The sequence below is a fragment of the Symphodus melops genome (genome assembly GCF_947650265.1).
Source record: "Symphodus melops genome assembly, chromosome: 12".
Lineage (NCBI taxonomy): Eukaryota > Metazoa > Chordata > Actinopteri > Labriformes > Labridae > Symphodus > Symphodus melops.
Genome location: NC_136702.1, coordinates 9,014,067 through 9,035,063, shown reverse-complemented (window position 1 = coordinate 9,035,063; position 20,997 = coordinate 9,014,067). Strand labels below are relative to the sequence as shown.

The 20,997-nt window shown below is 40.4% G+C and overlaps 1 protein-coding gene across 2 annotated transcripts; it reads right to left on the bottom strand.

The window, feature by feature from the left end:
* LOC306833058 (rho GTPase-activating protein 6) lies at nucleotides 1-12,893 on the bottom strand. 2 transcript variants are annotated; one of them, XM_079358115.1, is made up of 14 exons: nucleotides 12,783-12,893; nucleotides 12,584-12,662; nucleotides 6,364-6,523; nucleotides 5,923-5,994; nucleotides 5,067-5,329; nucleotides 4,670-4,865; nucleotides 4,452-4,507; nucleotides 4,203-4,353; nucleotides 3,935-4,083; nucleotides 2,719-2,898; nucleotides 2,003-2,100; nucleotides 1,631-1,893; nucleotides 676-750; nucleotides 1-591 (listed from the first exon to the last, which is right to left on the bottom strand). In XM_079358115.1, coding segments are annotated over exons 1-14 (2,280 nt in total). In that variant the 5' UTR covers nucleotides 12,785-12,893; the 3' UTR covers nucleotides 1-55. The 2 variants fall into 2 exon arrangements, with proteins under 2 accessions (XP_079214241.1, XP_079214240.1); XM_079358114.1 differs by having other exon boundaries at nucleotides 12,584-12,892.
* Between the last annotated feature and the right edge of the window lie 8,104 nt (nucleotides 12,894-20,997).

Sequence of the window (20,997 nt, the reverse complement as noted above, 5' to 3'; positions counted from 1 at the left end):
ACAACAGAGTTCAAGAGGTTTTCTTAGTCGTAGTTAGACACAGTCAAAGTGTGCCTCACACCAACGTCTCAGGCAGAGCTTCTGCGTTTTCTTTTGATAGTATCTGCCATATATGCCACCTATCTGTTGGGCCATTTGATGCACTGGGGCCATTTTCTGTGTCGCTCTTTAGGGCCTGGCTTTGCCTGGACTCCTGTCGGGGTTGGGGATCTTGCTTACACGTGAAAAGGCAGGGCGTGGAGTGAAAAATATGGGTCTCCCTCAGCTGTCCCATGCAGTGAAAAGCAGTCAAAGCATCCTTCCTCCCCTTTAACAACGGGCATTCAGGGTGTCCTGTCCTTTCTGCTAAACTGTCTGAGCCGATGGCCGCTGATTGGCCACTCAAACCCTGATGTAATGATGATTGCTGTTGTCCCTGTCCTCTCTTGTCATGAAGACCACTGCTGCTGTGAGTCACTGGGAGGTGTGGCCTCCCTTCCAGCAGGCCCAATGAGGTTTGTGGTGGTCTGTCAGGCTTGTTGTTACCCTGGTGACAGCTCGGCCCCTCTGATGAACCGTACGACTCACATTCCGACATGTCTCCAAGGGAGCCTGGGAGAAACCATTCATTAACATCCAGCACTCATTACATATCTCAGGACCATCTGTACCAACATGTTCAGAGAAATCTATTACCAGTCATGTGACGGCCGCTAAACTCTTTGCTGAACAGCTCATGCCAGGTGTCCCAGAAATTCTCAGATGAAGCCTCTAAAAGGAAACAAAAGATGAAGAGGATTACTTGCTTTGGTTGAATTGATCATTCTGTCAATGAAACATCCGACATAATCCTTTCAGAAAGCTTCTTCATGTGTTTTAACAGTTAAGCTGAAAGAGCTGTTTGCGAAAGCGAACAACGTTTTTCACATCTTTGACAACATTTCTGACACAAATCCATGAAAAACATTTTTGGGGGAATTCGCTTGATCTTGCTGGGAGGTTGATGAAAAGATCAATCCCACGCTCATGTTTGAACACTCAATATAAAGCTATAGCCAGCAGCCACTAACTATGGACTGAGCCACTGCCGGTTCACCAAAAAATGGAAGTTGGTCTGGTGGCTGGAGAGGTGCCAGATCACTTCTCAAGCACTGCCGAGGTGCCCTTCAGCAAAGGCACCAAACCCCCCAACAGCTAAGGGGGTGCTTCCAGTGGGTCCGCTGCGCTCTGACATCTCTCCGTCAATGCATAGCCTTTGTGCATGTGTGTGATTCAGGCCTGTGTGTGTGAGCAGCATCACAGCATGCGAACCACAATTTGCCCCTCGTGGATTAATAAAGTATATAAAATTCCAACTTTTTTTTTTTTAAATGTATGTGTATTGTGCAAATATATAACCATATGTGTATGAAAGATATGCAATATAAAATTGTTGTTGCCCCTTGGACAGAGTCAGGCTAACTGCCGATTTCAATTGTTCATGCTTAGCCAAGCTAACAGGCTGCTGGCTCCTGCATTATCATACGGATGTGACAATGGCTTCAATCTCTCTCTCTAAAGGTCATAAAGAACGTGAAATAAGCATAATTCAACCTTCAGATTTAACCTATTCCTTTGACTCCCATTTTACAATACTTCAGTATATTATTACCTTTGTCTGTTGAAAGTGTAGGAGAGATGCTGCCAGAGCCGTCTTGAGAGCGGCCGCTGAGTTTGAACTGCGCTGAATGTCTGTCGATTCTCTGTGAGCGTGGACTGCTCTCCTCCAGGTGTTTACCAGGCAGTCGATCTGACAGCACAGGGGAGTTGTTGTCATAGGGAGACACCTCTCCACTCGATGCTTTGACGGAGTCGCGGGATGAGCATCTGTCAGACAGTGTGAAGGATTCTTCTGCTCTGAGCAGGTCTTGCCCTCTGCAGAAACAAGACGGCTTTATGATTCCTCTCAAATGCATTAAATACATCCAGGGTGGTATCATTAGGTGTAATACATTTGGCTTTGTTAAGAAGGCTGGAAACTCACAAGTTGTGGGAGGTCCTCTTCCTCAGTAAATAATCCACAACATCAGGATCCGTTTCCAGCAAACTCATCAGCACCTCATTCTGCAGGTCAGTAGGCACCTGGGTCCAATCCAAACAAGTGTTCAAAATGAATTGTTTGTTTTTACCAAATACTCACTAAACACATTAGCTTCTCCATTTCAATTGGTGAATGTCCCTTTTAATGGGTGAATCACTCCTTTACTACAAGGCTTTTCATTTACATTGCATTATACAAATGGATCAGCAGGTCGCTGTCTCATGAAGCGCCAGAATAATAAACCGCAGCGTAGAAAAGCAGGATTGATGATGCAGGTCAAAATGTCTGGCAGTTTTTTTTCTCTCTTTTGCCCTGTGGTTTCTTTAACGGATTATTTTCAAATAATGAAAAACATCGACACTTGAGTTTTTGTTGAAAAGCCAAAACCATAATGTAGATCACAATCTTACCCTTACTCTTAATCACTGTGTCTATAAAAAAGCTGGAATGACATAATAACCTCTTAAATTTGGATTCTCATTTGCCAAGCACTACTTAAAGTACTCATGAAGCTTCATTTCACAAAGTTCAAGAGAGAGCAACAGGAATTAATGTTTTACATTTTATTAGCCGGCTCTACTATGCGAAGATTAAGAAGTTTCCTCCAAAGAGAAACTCTTTAAATGTCTTCTTCTTTTGACAAACTATAGCTTTCTTACCATAAACAGTGTATCATATGAACTGATCATTCTTTGGACCACGCTGATGATGGCCGAGCTCTCCTCTGCACGGGCAAAACTCTGGACCGCAAACTCTTTGTCTGCATTTTTCTGTTTGTGTAAAAGGTTGGGTCCGAAGATGGTTGCTAAATTGAGTGATGTCATCTTGTTTCCCGTGATCTAAACAAAAACAAAGAGTTTACTTATCTGGAGAGTCTATTGAACATAAACATGTCAGTGTAGACAACGTTAAAGTGAACAGTTCTTCCACTTCACGTACCATGTATGCCATGCAACACAAGTACGATGATAGCAAAACTACACAAATTCTACCTCTGCATTAAAATACAAAGTTTTCAAACCTATACCTATAAGCAGACCTCTTGTTCACCCTTACATTATGTATACTATGGACAGAAGCCAAGAATAAATTGGATTTACATCTGTGAGAAACAGGTCATCTCCATCACTGGATTAGTAGTCATAAGTCAATTCCACACTAAAAGATTAAGAGTACAACAAAAGGCAGTTCAGATTTATGTTAGAACATTTCAAAAACTTGGGATAGGATCAAGGTCACACAGACTTTATAAAGCATGTGCTTAGAGAAGCTTTGCTTTAAGAGAAGGTGGTGATGATTGATCAGAAATTTAAACGTCCACACATTCCCATCCAAAATGGCCGGTGTTCTGTTGCCTCTGTCTGTGGATGTCCTGTATGCACTGATGTGGCACTTTTCATTTACTCTTTGTTGTCCACGGCAAACTAAATCAATGTACAACAGGACACGTGATATGTAGCGGCACGCTGTTTTGTGTGGTAACTGTGCAGCTGGGTGATTTGAGGTGAATTTGCATATTTAATCAAGATGTCCACAAAGGGTCATCATGCCTAACGTGCTGCACTTTGGCCGAGCACCGTTCCACAAATTAAACGCTGCAGATGTCGCACACATCTGTCTTACTGCCCTCTGATGACTATCAGGCTTAATCACAATCTCATTTAAACTGCAAACAGTTTATTTGAGCATAACTCGTTGACAGTTGCTCATTCCTTCGGCATATTGATCGTACTTGCGGACAGAACGACAGAGTGACAGACTTCTTTTTCAACCAGAATATTTACACTTTTTTTTCCTTTTTTTTGCTAATTGTATTTCTGTATGGTTCTCATCTCATCTCAGGCTACAAAAACAGGGGATGTACCGTTTCTTTACCTCATGTCCCTTATGGTTCAGGCTGTCTTCGGCATGTGCAGCCACAGTGGACAACAAGCAGAAGAGGCGCTGCAGCGTGTCGCTGTTACAGGGAGGAAGCAGAAATATCAGCAGCTGGATGGCGCTCTCTTGGTCTGAATCATCCAGCACTGTAGGACAAAGGCCACCCCCCCCATTGATGTCAATAAACAACAACAACAAACAACTTTACCAACTCATGAAGACGTGTTGTTTTACTTGTGTGTATGTATGTGTATCGGGAACTTACACAATGTGTTGATGAAGGCCGTGTACAGGTCTCTTGTTAGCAGGGGGTCAGGCATGTCTCGGAGGAATACTTTTAGCAATGCGGCCACATCGTGGACACTGTGCTCCACGCCCAACTCTACCTCCCATCCCTGGTCAAACTCCTCACGGAGCTGGGTGAAAAAAAAAAAAAAAGATGATTAAAATCACAAGATGTTGCTTATAGTTCAAAGTATTAAAGCTTTGATTATCTAAGCAGCAGACACTGTACCTGTCGTACTCTCTTCTTTGAGCTCCCGACACGGAAAATTCCAACCGTTTGTAGAGCTGAGAAATGAGGAAGATGGTCTCTTAGTTCAAACATCGCATCATATGTTCATCCTTAGAGATATTTAAATTGGACGAGTCATGTGGTTAAAACTAAACTGTAACTGAATCACAAGATGCTATGTTTTCTAGTTGTTATATTTGAGCTGAGATGATGTGTACCATGCTTTTCCAGATGTTGGCAGCAGAGATCCACCACCCTGGGCACCTGTTTGTAAATAGGGTTAAGGCTGAGCTTTTTCTCATGGCGCTTCTTTCTAGTGTCGGTCGCCTCTGCTGGCAAGGAGAGCTGGAGGGCCTCCAACAGGCGAGACTGGTTATCATCAAGGTCTGTGATGCAATCCACCGATACTCCTCCCTGTCAAGCAGATGTGCGACAACTGTGCGGTGAGTGTTGTTGGTTATGAAAGGCTGTAAAGTCCTTTAATGGCTGCGCCATCCACCCACTGAGTTAATATCCAAAAAGGTCACAGACTCCCAGAGAAATCTAGTGTGGTATTGTAATCAGAAATTTCCCGTCGCTTTACAGCATGTAAGGTTTATCGACAGATGTGCCTACCCTCCTGCGTGTCCGCGGGGCTGTGTCTGGCGTCCTGGGCAGAGGTGATTCATTAGGAGTCTCAGAAGTGGAGCTGAGGGAGGAGTTGCTGCTGGAGAGCTCCTTGTTGGCTCGTCTTAAGCTGGAGGTGAGTTGGAGGAAGGATAGCATCAATTCGGTAGGGTCGCTGTGCTCCTCCCGTGGGGGGTCGTGCCTCCGCTTGTGTGTGCGGTCGTTGGATATGACCTGAGACAGCGGTATGCCAAACGCCCGGGGCGAAGGCTCTGTATGAGGGGAGGGGGGGGGGGAAGGGTGAGACAGGGAGACTTAAAGTTCATCGTGTTGGCTCCAAGTCAAATGGGAGATATTGAATAAGATTTGTATGTCGAGTTATATATTCTGCCCTCCTGATATTGTCTCAAATTCATTCTCTCCATTCAAACTTGAACTTTAAAATAAATGCCAATATTGAGTGTGCACAGCACTCTGCAGCTCTCGCTCAATATTCAGAGTCAGGGAACACATACTTTCTGAAGTGCTTCTGTAAACAGACAGACAGAAAAGAGGAAAGAGAGGGCTGGCCACGCCGGAGGACAGGCTGTAATGAATGAGCCTCCACTTAAGATTGTTTTTGTTATTTCCCTCGACTGCCTCTCTGACAGAGAACATCACTTTCCTGCCAGATTGTTTTTTGCAGGCAGCAGTGGAAGATCACGGCTCCCTCTGAGACTTCTGTCCTTTGCGCTGCAGATTAAGATCAGCGCTCCACGGGTAGAAACAGCTGAGAATGGATGCTTCACTGAGTCTATACAGATGTCCAACAGCTTCTCAAGTGCAAGAAAATTGGCAAAACCTGAAACAGTAAATTGAACATTACCTTTGTCTTTACTCTTTTCCTTGGATAATGAATCCAACTTCCTCCTCAGTGACTTCTTGTGCTTGTGGCCGTCTGAAAAGGAGAGGTTTATTAAAGAACTCTAGTTTATATGCAATGACTACAAAACAGGAAAAAGAACTCCTTTAATTGAGTACGCAAATCAGGGATTACAAAACTAATTATAGTTTGTTTAAGGCAGATTAGCTCTCGACATGAAATCCATTGAGCAGCAATGTTGATTGTAATCACTGACTAATGAATTTTACACATTTTCAAAAAGTGTTTTTCTGCCTGTGTGTTATAAGACAAGTTGTGTTAAGTGTTTGCCTTTAACTGAATATCAACTGAGTTTAAAGGAAGGTAGAGGCATTGACTTTGTGCGTCTGCGTGCGTGTGTGTGTGTGTGTGTGTGTGTGTGTGTGTGTGTGTGTGTTTTAATACATTTAGGGATGCTGATGTGGCAGCCCAGAACGCGATCGCGAAGCAATCGCCTGAAGGCCACTTCCTGAAGGCGGACCCTCTCCAACTCTGAAAGGCTTTGCAGGGGGACGGGCTTCAGGCCAACGCTGCGTCCCGACACGCTGTTCCAGGTGAAGTCACCCTGAGGACACACACACACACACACACACACAAATATTCACTAACCACATCTACCACTGCTGTCACGTTCTGAGGTCACAACCAGTCACACCTGCAATGCCAAATAGTTCGTCTTTATTCTGTCCCCTCTCAATGCAATAGGTTGCATGAGCTTGCGCATCATTTAGACGCATGCACCGCTAACGTCTGAATAAGCCTTTCCTGAACACATCAATCAATACTCTATCAGTAAACTTTGCCCAGTGAAGAGCCGTTATGAAGTTTTGAGAGCCGCGCTAATGACGGGGCAAATGATTCTGTTTGAAATCCTCAACCTCAGAGCGTTTTCATGCTGGAGATTAAAAAAGCTTTGATCCACTGTAGTCAAGCCAATCAGATGAATGATGTCTTAAAGAGGCTCAGTAGCTCATAATTAGGTTAAGACTCACTAAAGTGGCTCCTCTGCATTTAAATAACAATGGGGAGTGTGCAGCAGTAGCATAGTAGTTTCACGTACAAACACAGTACGATGAGTACAGTACAAACCTGCCTGTACAAAGAAGCAGTCCAGATGTGTGAACAGCCTTTGATTAAACCTAAATGTGTCACCGACATGTAAAGTATATCTATTTACAAAAGCCCACCGCACTGCTTCAATTTGATTGTCAAGCAAATTGAGTGCACTGTATTCGGTTGATTTGTTTGTGAGCATGGCAACTGATGATTGGCAGACAATTACATAGTCATGTTTACCTTCCCATTTAGTTCAGACATTCCTCTTGTGTAACGATAGGGTCGTGGAAACTTACTTCCTATCTGATACGGGGGTAAGCCGGGTTCCCACCATTTATCTTAGTCAATGAGTGACGTCATCAAATCAACGCTTTTTGCCGCGCTCACGCATTCCAAGTACTTTGCTGTGATAACCCGTCATGATGTTTCATAATCAGCGGGTTTGGATGAATCATACAGTACTGTTTTAAGATATTATCTTTGAGTGTATGGCCTCAGTGTCACTTGGGTACACTACTGGAACTACTTTGAACTGTTCCCTCTGATTTCTAAGATTAAAAAAAAAAACTTCACTAATCAATCTCATGATAATCAAACATGTCTTTTTTAAAAACAATACTGATGATCAATAAATTAATCAGATGTTGTTTTTTTCACAGATCAGTCAATAAATGATCTTTACCCTTCCTTAACTAGGGTTAATTTTCTTTGTCGGTTCAATTTGATTTAAGTGCACTTTGAATGAAAAACAAAAAGAGTAGCAATCCCTTAAAAACAATACAAGGAAACATGAAAAGTTCAAACAATATAGCCAGATTGAAGCTCAGATTACATCAATCAAAGCCACATGAACTAAACCCAGCGAGGTGATGAATATGTCCAAGCGCTCAGGAAGCTATTCAATGGGGCATTGTGGGAAAGTCTTCCCACAGAAGCCAATCCACTCTTTCATGGTTATTTCATGCACAAGCTCTACTCAAAAATGAAACATGTTAAAAAACTGTGAATGTCACCATTTGATGGTACGTCCACTCATTTTCAAGTAGGTGTGTTTGGAGTGTTGAATAAATATAAATAACCCGGGCTGTCCTTCGAAACTGGGAGGGAAAAACAAAACCACAAAACTCATTCAATAGCAATTACTACATTCTAATAAATCAATATATCTATGTGCTCTTAAGAGAACAATAGTGTAATGACACCTTTCTATTACTTTCCCTTTCTAATAAATGATGTAGATATCTCTGTTACTTCCTAAATATCCTTTGGTTTCAATATGTTGTTATAGCTAATGTTGGGAAATTTAAAGATCATATTTGGCTATTAAGTCAACATTAAAATTATGAATAAATTCTTAATTTAAAAAAAATCCCAAGAAGGCAGGCAACTGTGATTTAATGTCAGCCAATCATAGGGACCTGATGTCAATCAAACATTGGAAAATGATCGGGACTTGCGTGTCATTAGCCTGACATATGGATAAGTCGGCCAAACGTCAGGACCTGGTCTGATCAGGACTTGATCTTTGCCAGACCAAGGGACCTGACGTCAATCCAATGTTGGGAAATCTTTCCGATTTGACGACAGCCTGATGTTGGGACCTGAATTCAATCCAACGTTGGGAAATAGCTGAGATCTAACGTAGTAGGCTCATACTTGGGGACATGAGGTTATTAAGACGTTGGGGAATGTTGAGGAAGTGGTCGGGATTTGATGTCAGCCAACAAAACAGGACCCGACTTCAATCCAACATTGAGAAATGGTCTGGCCTTGATGTCGGCCCAAAGTTGGTAATGTGGAGTGAGGAGTCACTCCCGTCATGGTACTCAAAGGAATACAGAATGCATTCAGTGTTATCTCACAGCATAGTACGCTTAAATACAATTCTGAACCAGACTGTAATGTTCCATCTTCCCATGACAGACGGAGCCATTAGAACTTAAGAGCTATTAGAATCATGTGGCTGAAGCCTTTGTTGCTTTCGTGCACAACAAAAACTAAAGTGAAAATAACACGCACCATATGTTCCATGTAAAACTGCAGGGCTCGTAAAAGTGACGGCATCTGTAACGGGCTGTTCGTGGACATGTTGGACTTTGCTTCAGCCTATATTCATTTACAAATCTTCTATTTGGATGCTACCAACTGTTGACCATTGATCTTTGTCCCTCTGATAAATGCTCTTATTTTGTCACGAAACTGCTGCAACAGAATGATGAATGGCTCCCACCGAAGGCTTCACAAGTACTGTCTTTAGAGAAACGTGACCAAAGGAAGATTTATTCTCTAGTTACATGTCTGTTTTGTGACTGATACAGGAATTTACTGAAAGCTTTTTGCATTCAATCAAAGTGGATTTAGTTTATGTAAAACACTGAGACGGTTCCTTAAAAAATGTATGATCTTCGACGTACTACTTTTCATGAGGACGATATGAAAACCTAAAGTACAAACATGTGATACTGAGGAACTGTTCATATTGTAGTTTTCACATTCATCAAAAAGCAATATTTTCCAATATTTCTGAAGGTTTTCATGTCCAGAAGCGAGTACAACAACATCCCAAAATGAAATGCAAATTCATTTGAAATGAATCTAACATGGCTCCTGCCAATGCTCTGCACTTATGTGGATTGGAGCCCAGCGTTATTAAACATTAGCCCAGTATTGCCTCCTTTTCTATGATAGTCAACAAACCTCCAAAGCCCTGAAGACGAGATCAACGATGCAATGTGCTTGGCAAGATGAAACCAGGAGATAAACACAGATCAGAGGTAGTGCAGTTCACAAAGGTAAACAGACAGTAAGCTAGCGTTTTTAAAGCAGTGTTTGCTTGTGATTCATCAAAACCAAAAGAACTCATATTAATAAGATCATATAAACTTTCACTGATTGATGGTTTTGATTTCTTTTTGGACCATGATATGAAAGTGTATGTTGCTGTGTCGACTGTGGCAACTTGAATGTGACATAAAGTAGATAACTGTGAAAGAGTAAAGTCCGAAACTTAAAAAAAAAAAAGTAATAGCTGGAATGTCATGTAATCATGAAAGTGACAGGGTGTCAGCCAATGATTTACTGTCTGTGTTTACATCTATACAAGTCTTTAATGTTCGTCTTATTAGACACTAATTAGATGTCACGGTGCTTCAGCTTGAAGCCAAGCAGGTTTAGCTCCATGCTATGAATAACAGACAAGTCTCCTGTGGGAAGAAATATGTTCCTGAGGGACTCCAGCCAAGGATCAGAGCATGCTGCTCGGCTGTGAGAATTTAAGAGTGCAGGCTCCATCCATGTCTCTACTAAACCTTACTGAGTACATCTCTTATAAAGTCCAAAAATTCCACCTAGGGGAAATACTAGATCGTTTTAAACATTGATTAAAAATAAAAATATTATGCTCCTCCCTTAAGGAGTAAAAAGTGTTTTTATGCCGGGAATATGTAAGAGCTGCTTATCGCTCAGAGATCGTTTCTGCCCACAGGCATCCAGGTCATAACAAAGCATATCCTAAGCTCGAGACAAAAACCCCTTTCCACACTGGAATCAAAATCATTATTGTGAACTCTTCATTTGCAAGATTTAGCCTTGTACCTTTTCTTGTACAAATTACTTTCTTGCCAGTGTGATTTTTTTTTTTTTTCAACAATAAAAAGGATACTCTCTGGATAAAGAACCTTAAAACAGTGACTGTGACAAGAGGCCCTGGTGACTTGAGTTACAGGACGTATGTAGTATGGTATTCATTATTCAAAGCAGAGTTCTGTGGAGGTGGTCCTTTTATTGGCTGGAGGTGCAGCAGAGTTTTGGGCCTGACTTCATCAGTGTTGTTCGGCGGTCTCTTAGATACAGCTGTCCTCGAGTGAACCACTCTCTGGATATGTTCCCACTTACAGAATGTGACTTTCATTAGAGATTTAGAATAAGGTTTGCATACTGCAAGACACCTACTTAGTGCCAGTTTAAGCCGACAGCGTGATCATGTGTTTCAGGCAGCATCTATGACCTCCGACCTGAGCTCAACTGGCAGAACTTTTTCCTCCTCGGGTGGTTGGAGCTCTTGAGTCTTGAGTTAGTGGTTCTAAAAACTCATCTGTGATTAATGAGAATATATATAAGAGCTGTTTGAGGTTGTTGTCAACTGTGAAGGCTGCTTTATTTAACTCACAATGCTTAGTGTTTCACTGCAGTGTAGCTCTCTGGCATCAGCAGCATGCAGACCCAACGTAATGAATCACATTAAATATCCTCTCCGACACAGAGCTGTCTTCAGCATTAATCAACTTCAATTAGATTTACTGTGATTACATTTCAAACTGCTCTGGCTGTAAGCTGGCTTCTTGTTTTTGTAAGGGAGATCAGGTAGCTGGTATTCATTACAAGCCTATTATAATGTCACGTCTTAGAGCAGGTTTCCATTATACTAAACAAACAGTGTTACCATGAGGACCAGATTAAGCACTGCAGTCCAAACTGGCTGAAACTAAGAAGATAGGACATGACTAAAGACTATAAATCTTGAAGAGATTTGTCTCTAACAGCAGAAGAGATGCAAATAATGCATTTTTAAATGTCTTTTCCCTCTCCTCTTTGCTAATGACATGACAGTGTACCTCCTCATGAAGACAAACAGCTTTTAATCATATTCCATGTGTTACGACCAGTATATGCAGTAATAACTCAGCTGACTTGCTTGTAGTAATTGAAAGGCAAAAGAAACAAATTCATCCAAATCGTGAATCTAGTAAATTACTTCCCTACCCTTACTTATGTTTAAATGACAATGATTAAAGGAAGCCTTTAAATGTAAGAACGAATATAGGAGGACTTTAAAAAAAAAAAAAAAAAAGCAGAGCAAAAATTTCCATTTACACCTCTTTCAAAAACAACTGCACGTTGGAACAAGCAGTGGTTTCTTCTGACATCATTTCATCAAGGGTGACTGAGCTGAATCATTTGTGTGGTTTGGTGACGCACCTATAAAAGCAGAGCATTACTGGGTCACACGTGAAGCTTTACTGTGCTGCACTGTTTATCCAGTTAGTCACATACTGGGGGAATGTGGATGTTGCAATAGAACATGTGTAAGATGATTTAGTTTTTTTTATTTCTTTTTAATTTCAATTATTGTTGCATGTAATTTAAAACAGTAAAGTAAAAACAATGTGTTCTTTTCACTTCAAAGGGTACTACACAGAGTCCTATAGGCTTCCAGGCTTACATTCTTAAGGGAATTCCACACTCTTCCGGAATTTGGACCCTTTCTTTTCTAAAGCGTTGACTTGAGCCTTGAGTTCTGGTCCTGTCCTCTCATAGAATGTTGTAAGCAGTCTAATGACTAGTGTATGCACATCGACAATATAACTGAAATGCAAAACCCAAAGTAAAGTCATAAATTAGTGGACTATAAAGAAGTTATTTTTTAAGTGTTTAACTCGCGTCACACACATCTTTATCAAACCCACAATCCCGACTTCGTCAGAGCACCAATAACACAACATTTGCATATCTAAAAAAACAAATCTGACAACTTTAATCCCCTGGATTATAAAACTTCCAGGACACTCACTTTATACGGCGTCTCCTCAACTTCTGTCCCATAATGTCGCATCAGCGCCGGGTCCAAACTCCTCGTCTGCCTCAGCCTCCTTTTGGAAATGATTTTTGGGCTTAGCGAGCATGAGAAAACACTGCTTAACAATCCTTGAGCCGACATGGTCTCGTTTGTCTTATCTTATGTGTGATTCAAAGCAAGGAATAAAAGGTACATTTCCTAGCCAGAGGTCCAAACACGGCGAGTGGGGCAGCAACGTTTCACGGCAGCACCAGCTGCAAGTCCCTCGCGCGTCACCATGACATTATGAAATACGCGCGTGGAGTCCCTGGTCACCTCCTCCACCGCCCATAAAGCATACTCCAACTCAAATCAGCCTCCTTACTTTAATATAACGAAGGGTACATATAATAGACTTATTAAATTGAACACCTTGTTAGCTTAGCCCTCAAATATGGTAATGCTATTTGAGCAAAACACTAAAAAATGTGTCATTAGGTCCAAGTGAAGTGTTCGAGTAGTGCCCCACTTTGTTTGTTTAATATACAAACCCAAGAGCTCAGTTGTTTCAAACATTTGTTTTATCTTTGCTGTGCAAAAGATTTTTAAAAAATCCAAAAAGATAAATAACCTATACCTTTTAAAGTGAGTAAAATACAATCATAACAGTAGCCGAAAATAAACAACAATGCTTCCTCTTTGAATATGTTTTTAAAACAACTTTCAAAGGTAAGATGGCCAGATAAACAGTTTTTTTTTAAATTCTTTTTTGTCCTTTTATGAAGTAGAAATGTTTTTTTCTCTGTACGGGTTGCTGCATTAGGATTTCTAGTTGTGCATTTCCAAAACCAGAACACATGCACATCAACTAAAATTAATCTACTTTTAAGATAATGTTTGAAAAGATTAAGAAGCATTTTCGTTTTACTGTACTGTAGCTGTCCTCATCTGACATTAACCCAGCAGGAACAGAAACAGTTATCAAACATTACTATGATTGCAATTAACAAATCTTTCCCCTGAGTGTCTCATTTGCTTTTGTAGGCCTATGTTAAACAGCTTTAATCGGCTCTCACAAGTATTAATCGTAGCTGTCCCTCATAGTATCAGAAACATTGGACTGACATTGCTTAAATTCACAGGCCTCTCTTGACCACTCTGCATTTTTTCTCTCACCATAAGGCAGTTGGGATACTTGGCATGTAGTGCCCTGGGAACAGACTTTTCCTGTGGGAGCCCTAGGGAAGGGACCTGTGTGATAACATGACATGTGAACCAGCACTGTATGGCCACGATAAGGATTCATCAGATACCAGCGTCCACCAAACAGACAGGGGAAGTGGTGATAAGAGGGCGGCCATTGCGTTTGATTCACTTATTTGGTGGTGGTGAGGTTTGGAGTATACAACTCCTAGCAGATTCTCATCAGACTTCCTGTTCCTGTGTCATTCCTCTGAGGAATAAGTGCTATGAGCTTACATGCATCTCATAAATTAATGCCTTGTTTCAGATAATTTCACATACTTTACTTCTAAGGGAAAGTTATTAGATGTTTCTAATATTAAAACTACTTACATTAATGCAGATCTGCTGAGAAGTGCACAGGCAACCTGCAGTGCAGTTATACAAGAATGTAATGAGCAGTTTGCAGCCTTGCTGCTGGCAGTTATGGTGTTAATATTTTTGTCTCCCTGGAACCTTGCTTGTTTCTGGGGATGTATGTGGGAGGTAATTTTTCAGAGTGATTTATTAGGCCAATTCTCCAGTGTCATTATACAGTGAGGGGGATCTTAGATGAAAGAAAAGAAAATTCTGTTACCGCTTTGAGAAAATGAAAGCTTCGACCTGCGATCGGATTATGATGAACAAAACGTTTTCTATATCAAACGTGAAAATAGAAATCATTTTGGCATTTTTAATATCTTGATAACAATAGGGATTTCAACTGGTTCAAACGTTTAAAGGACTGTGTGTGTTTGACAGGCTGATTTAAGCATGATTTCATGTGTCAGCATGATATTGACAAGTTTCCTCCCTTTATGTAAAAAAGACCACCTTAGAAAACAAGCCACTAGAGGGCAGTGGTACATCTGTATTGCTTTATAAGCATTAAACAAGCTAAAGCAGGATGTGATGAGCGAAGGACTGATTCAGGGAATTTACCTGGTTGGTTGATGGGACCAGACTAAGCTGCTTTGGAGTCTTGGTGCTTATATGATTTGCTAAGCTCATTTTAACCCCTGTTCAGCACGTTACTAATGTACAGTACTATAATACAGGAATATTACAGCCAAAGGTTTACTGTGTGGCAATTTAATTATAAACAGAAGCATGTTCCTTAGAGTTCCTGTAACGAACATGTAAAGATTTGTTATTGGTCCCTGTTCAAGTGAAGACACTGAAACATCTGTTTGTATAGCAGGAACTCTCATGTTTCTATATAGTTCCTTACGTCCAACAGAATTATACTTAATCAGATTGCTGCAATTAAGCCGTGGTCTTTTAGGGCCCCTAATGATCTGGGGGCCAGCAGCAGTTGCTCTTTTGTTACAAAACATGGTTTAGACTGAAAACAATCCAGCGTAATAGTATCAGAGTCCAGCCTTGTAATGTTTATATTGTCTTGAAATTAAAGAATAAACGTCAGCACCTATATACAGTATTGTGCAGCAGTTGACATTTTGTGTTAGTATTTCTGTTTTGATTATTACTCCACATTAGGCACATTTTTATTTTGATTCAAATAAGCCACACTAACATTATCTCTTGTTCAAATATATCCCTTCATTTAATTTTTGACATGTTTTCGAATTTGGGTGCAAATGATTGAGTTTACATTATGTCACATGGACTTCATGGACTGATCCATCATTGTGTCAGTTTACATTGGGTTTGTTTATTTATGTTTTATAAGGTTTTTGCTCACATTCTTCTTGCTCAGTGGCACATTTTGGTTGTATTTTTTTTGTCCTAATGTTATATTAAGAATACCAAATTTCTGTTGTTCATTAATTTTGAATTAAAACAATTTATTTTCTAACACCTCCTCTGATTCATTGGTCCATCACAAATACAAAATATAATTCCACAATGGTAAGGACTTGCTCTTCAGAAATTAAAACAGAAAATTGAAACGTTATAAGTGATTTTAAGTATGTTCATAACATATGATGATAACAATATTGGCAAAGTACTACATACAATGAGTTCTTTACATCACACATGACACAGCATTATCAGACTTACCTAGTATAGTCCTGATCAAATGCAGTGCCTCATCTCTACCACTTGTCTGTGCTGGTGAGCTAGAGAGCAAACAGCACAGATTTAGTGCAAGAAGCCAATGGCATGTTGGTGTTCTAAACCTTGGATTATACACATTAAAAAGACAATGTGTCCTTGTGGGCCAGCTAAAGAGAGTGAAACAGCACCTCTGAAAGTGTTACATATGCCATTCTGTTTATGACACCTATTTCCCCGCCATTAGTGTGAAGATGTTGAGAAATAACACCAATAAGCTATAATGTAAATGACTTGGTTCTGTGTCAAAATATGTAATTATATAATTCTAAGAAGCATTTTGTGTAGGTGGGAGATATATTATGATTGCATCATTTTGCTATATGTCTCCGTCTCCTTATTTAACATCTCAACAGAATGGTGTGGTTCACTTTAACACAGCAGAAATACCAAATTTGAACTCTGAGTCATCGCAGACACCCGATCATTTCCAGGCTAGTGCACAGTCTAAGATTCAAACGTGTATGGCTCATGTATGCCACCCTGTTATAGAAGTAGAAAACAGATGTCTTTAGAAAACTGAGATGTGAAGACACAACACCCTTTATTGGAGTGCAGTTTAATCAGATTATCCACTGCTATTATTATTATTCTGATTACCATCTCTTAAATTTGATAGCACAACTTCTCTACAGTAAAGTGGAAAATGTGAGGAATGGTAAGAAGAAAATGCAATCTGGATGTCAGATAAGCACTTGATTAACCACTTACAGAAGCAGATTTTGCGTCAGGACCTGGCAGTGCCATCTCACATTTCCACTCAGCCCAATCCTTCAAACATTACTGGCCACAAGGTATTGATTTTTCATTCTCCTGAATATCCCTTTGCTGTTAATAGAATTTACACCAGACTATCAATGTTTCAAGGAGGCCTCCCCTCCCCTTGCAGTGCTGCTGGGATCTTCTAAGCCACAAAGACCGTATACTTGAAGCCTGCCGGCCATTAGCTCCAGTTCGTGTGTGTGTCCACCTAAGAGAGAAGACATGGATACTGACAATACGGGCAAAAACGAAATTTCTGTTGGCGCCAGTTTGGACCAAAAACAAGAGCAACAGAGGTGAGTCTGTGGCTTTTATACAGTATGTCTTGTTGAATATAGCATTGATTTATAGAAATGTTCAACGATGAGCCATTTGGATATTTTGGACTTGAACATGAGCCCCACCCATCTGTGTTACATCATAGAGAAACTAGTACAGCAAATCTGATCTAACTACATCTGTATAGATCGCAGAATGTTCTTTCAAGTTAACTGTGCAAAGTTCTGTGAAAAAGTGAGGGGTGGGCTTTTAGCTTCAAGTATAATACATTGTTTTAAATTAAAATAAATTAATTAGCTGAAAATGGAGGTCTAACTACCTATAAGACAAAGTACATTAAAGTCAGCAATGTCTGTAATAAGCATAGTGTACAAACTATAAACGCTGACCTTAACTATTTGGCATGATTTCTTTAAAAAATTAAAGTTTACATCTGCAGTAATAGATGTTCTTAGACTACAACACATGCAACATAATTTATATTCCACGTTGTCAATCAACGATTAAAGAAATCTTTGGCATTACAAGTGATGCGTGTCCTCACAGATGACTCCTGATAGGCTTGGAGCTCAGCCTGCAGCAACATAGAGCTTCAGTTTTAAGCAGCCACGCCGGCTTGGTGACCTTAGCAGCTTTCCATGGGCACATTGATTTTTCTCCCACATTACAGATAATTGCTGGATGCTGCGAATCCTATCCTCCCAGGCTAGCAGGGTGGAGCTTCTGTTGTGTGTTGACACGAGAATGGCTATCTGGTTTGAGGAATGTGATATCCTGGGATCTCATTGACTGCCATTGACTTCTGTGTACTTCCTGTCTAGGGTATTAGTATATTTACTGGTTTATAGGACAATTGTTTTTTTATGCCTGTTGGGCTTGTTTGTGTTCCACTTTACTGATTGTTAATTGTGCCCTAGAAAATGTAATGAGGAAAGACACACTTAAAGAAGCAGTTTCATTAAATCGTGCACTTTTATGTTGATGCTTGATTTAAACAGCAAGAACACCTTTCAGACTTTAATGAGGGCAATTGCTTTGTTCAATTTTGTTAATCAGTTTCTAATTTGTCAAATAGATTGTGATGAATTGTCTATTCATCATTCTTATGTGATGGCAAAAAAAGGTCATTATCCTGGTACAGATTTGTAGTCAAACAGTGTAACTGGCATCATTGCTGTAAATGCACTCAAAGGCTTTTACAAATACTTTTGTAACCTTTAGTGAGGCCTCGAGCAGCTCTTATTATATTAATATGCATTTTCCTGTTCTGCATGGAGTGACTCTCATCATTTTATGTAAATGAATGCATCTTCTGTTGGTTCTGCTCCATAAAGTCAGGAAAAAGTCACTTCCTTGTTGTTGCGTGAGGAACAAATCTGCTTGATAGACTGAAAACATTACAGTGTCTTTTGAAAAGGGAATGTTGCAGCCTGTTTAGCTTCCTTTTTCAGTCATTATTGATTATTTTTTGTTTAAAAAACTGGGATTTTTTTGGTGCCGTTTCCCCTTAAGTGTTTCATACCAATATTTTATAAAATATTCAGCGGTCTTAAAATCCGTCAAAGCTATTTGCAAAAGTGCATGCAGCATTTTTATTGTTCCCCCCACACACAGCGAACAGCACATTAATTCAGATGAGTCTCAGAACACACACGACCTATCATCCCCCTCTTAAATCATCTCTGTTGTGACCCCAAGACATCATGCTAAACGTGATCCTCAGTTTGTAGACACTGTGCAGGGTTATTGCACTCTGAACAGCCTCGCTCTAAGTGATGCGCCCTGTGTGTCACGGAAAAAAACAGGCCACTGATGCAGCGCGCTGTGGCCCAGGGGCGGGTGTCAGGCCACATGATTGGATGGATTCATGTGCAGTATTTATCTCACAGAAAGGTCTGCTTTTGTCAGCTTTAACCTCATGCATTGCACCATTGAGGCCATATGGCCCTGCTTAGCTACTGTATGTGCATTAAAGAAAGTGTGCTCCGTTTACACGCGGCACATATTACTGAAAAACTGTAGCAAGAAATGTTGTGACAATCAGACTTTCTCTTTCAGTGTTGTTGTAGCGTAGCGAGCTAAACTTTTATAGTTTGTCATAGCCTGCTGTGTGTACATGGCAGGAGATGTGTTATGCAAGCAGTTCTATTTGCTTGCAGAGGCATAGACACGTGCCTTAGTTCATAACTAATGGAAGACTTTGTATGCCATTCATGCATGAGAGGGTCTGCATGGCATAATCCAGCATGAGCTATCATGATGTGAGAGGGCCTTGAAAATTCCCTCAACATATTAGGACTCTTTAAATACATTGACTATAGTTCAAATGTAACATTGCAAATGCAGTGTGACGAGTTGGAATTCAATGCATAAAACACTCAGCATTTATAATTAAATATTAACATAATACCTGATGCCATCCTGCAACATTTAGGTTAAGATTTAATTCCTGGTTTATATAGGATTTAGGTTTGGCTCTGATAAGGGTGACAGTTGGCAAGCAGATAGTGATAGAGTTTGGATTAGGGTAGCAGCTTAATTTTTAAGCTCTCATGGATGATAAAACACATGCCATTTCCAAATGCCTCTCTAAGGGATCAGATTAATATTTCAGATACTGCAATGTGGTTGTGTGCTGAAATGTTGTAAATGATACCATCAAGATAAAGCACTCTAAAACTCAAACCTGTCTTATTCCATCTATTTACAATTGAATCGAGAAACGTCACGAGTGAACCTCACCCAAACAGAGTATGTTTGTCATGATGGCCCTGCTCATTGAGGCAGCCTCTACAAGCACAGCCACTCATTGGAGTCCAGCTGTTCGGCATTGATCCCTCTGTGTTTTCTGATGCACTGGCCCGGAATGTGATGTTGTTTCATTACCGAGGCAGAAGCGACGGGCTCGGTCTCCTCCCCCGGGGCACTGGCCACTCACTTGGGCAGGGCCGCTGTGTGTTTGATCACAGACTGAATGGCTTAGTCAGACAAGTTCAGTTGAGTATGGAAAGTCCAAATCAAACACGGAGAAAGTTTGGCGGCAGGAGGTAAGACGGGAGCACACATCAGTGAATGAGTGTTGAAAGGCCTGGACAGGAATAAAACAGAAACAAGCACTGCGTTAAAGACTTGTCATCAGCAATGGACCCAGACGACAATGAACTCGGCATCTTCACTGTCATTCAGTGAGTAGTGTGCTGTGCTTACTTTATTATTCAGTCAGAGCTGATTACTCGCTACTGTGATATCTGTGAGTGTGCTGGTCGTAGTTATCGTTTTGGATTGCGGAGACCATCTATCAATGTAAAGGTAGAAAGTTTGAAACTGTTAAGCATTTTTCCGATTTAACCTTAACATTAATTAGAATTCATGATTCATTCAGTCATGGCTTTTGCAAAACAACAAATTGATTAAGCTAACAGAGGCTAACTGAAGGTCACGGATTACTCATCTTATTCTTTGCCGCTACACTGAAGTGATCATTCATGCATCATGTTTCCGTGGGAATAGGTTTTCTTCTGAGATTCAGCAAAAATGCTGCTTTTTTTGTGTCCTGTACCCTAGCAACAGGAGGATGCTGAAAACTGTAAAACGTCAGTGTTGCATTGCTATGGACCATACTGTAGATGGTGGATGAAACAAATATTAAAAACCCTTGCATTTTTTACTTAGAAGACCTTTTTTTAAGTTGCCTTAGTAGGTAAATCTGTTGTGAAATGATCAATTGTGGCTAAGTTAAATCAAGTTAAGATTTCAGGTGCTAAGCTAGGTGGTTAAATCTCGCATCCTCTAGAGCTTTAGTCAAACGTGAAACACAGTTGTTTTTTGTTTTGGTTTTTTTGCTGTGATGTATGATGTATAATATTGTTAACACTCTTTTGTACACAAGTTCAACTTTCATTCAGCATATGTTTTACTTTTGCAATAGCTGATTCAAACATTTTATGTCAGCAGCGGTAGCAACAGCAGCAGCAGTAGCCATCTTGGTTGTTTGGTTGCCTTAATGGTCTTCTCTAAATTTGATGAAGGTTTGTAATTGGACTGACCTGAATCAGGGCTGGTGGAAATATGTCTGAATGGAAGAAGAC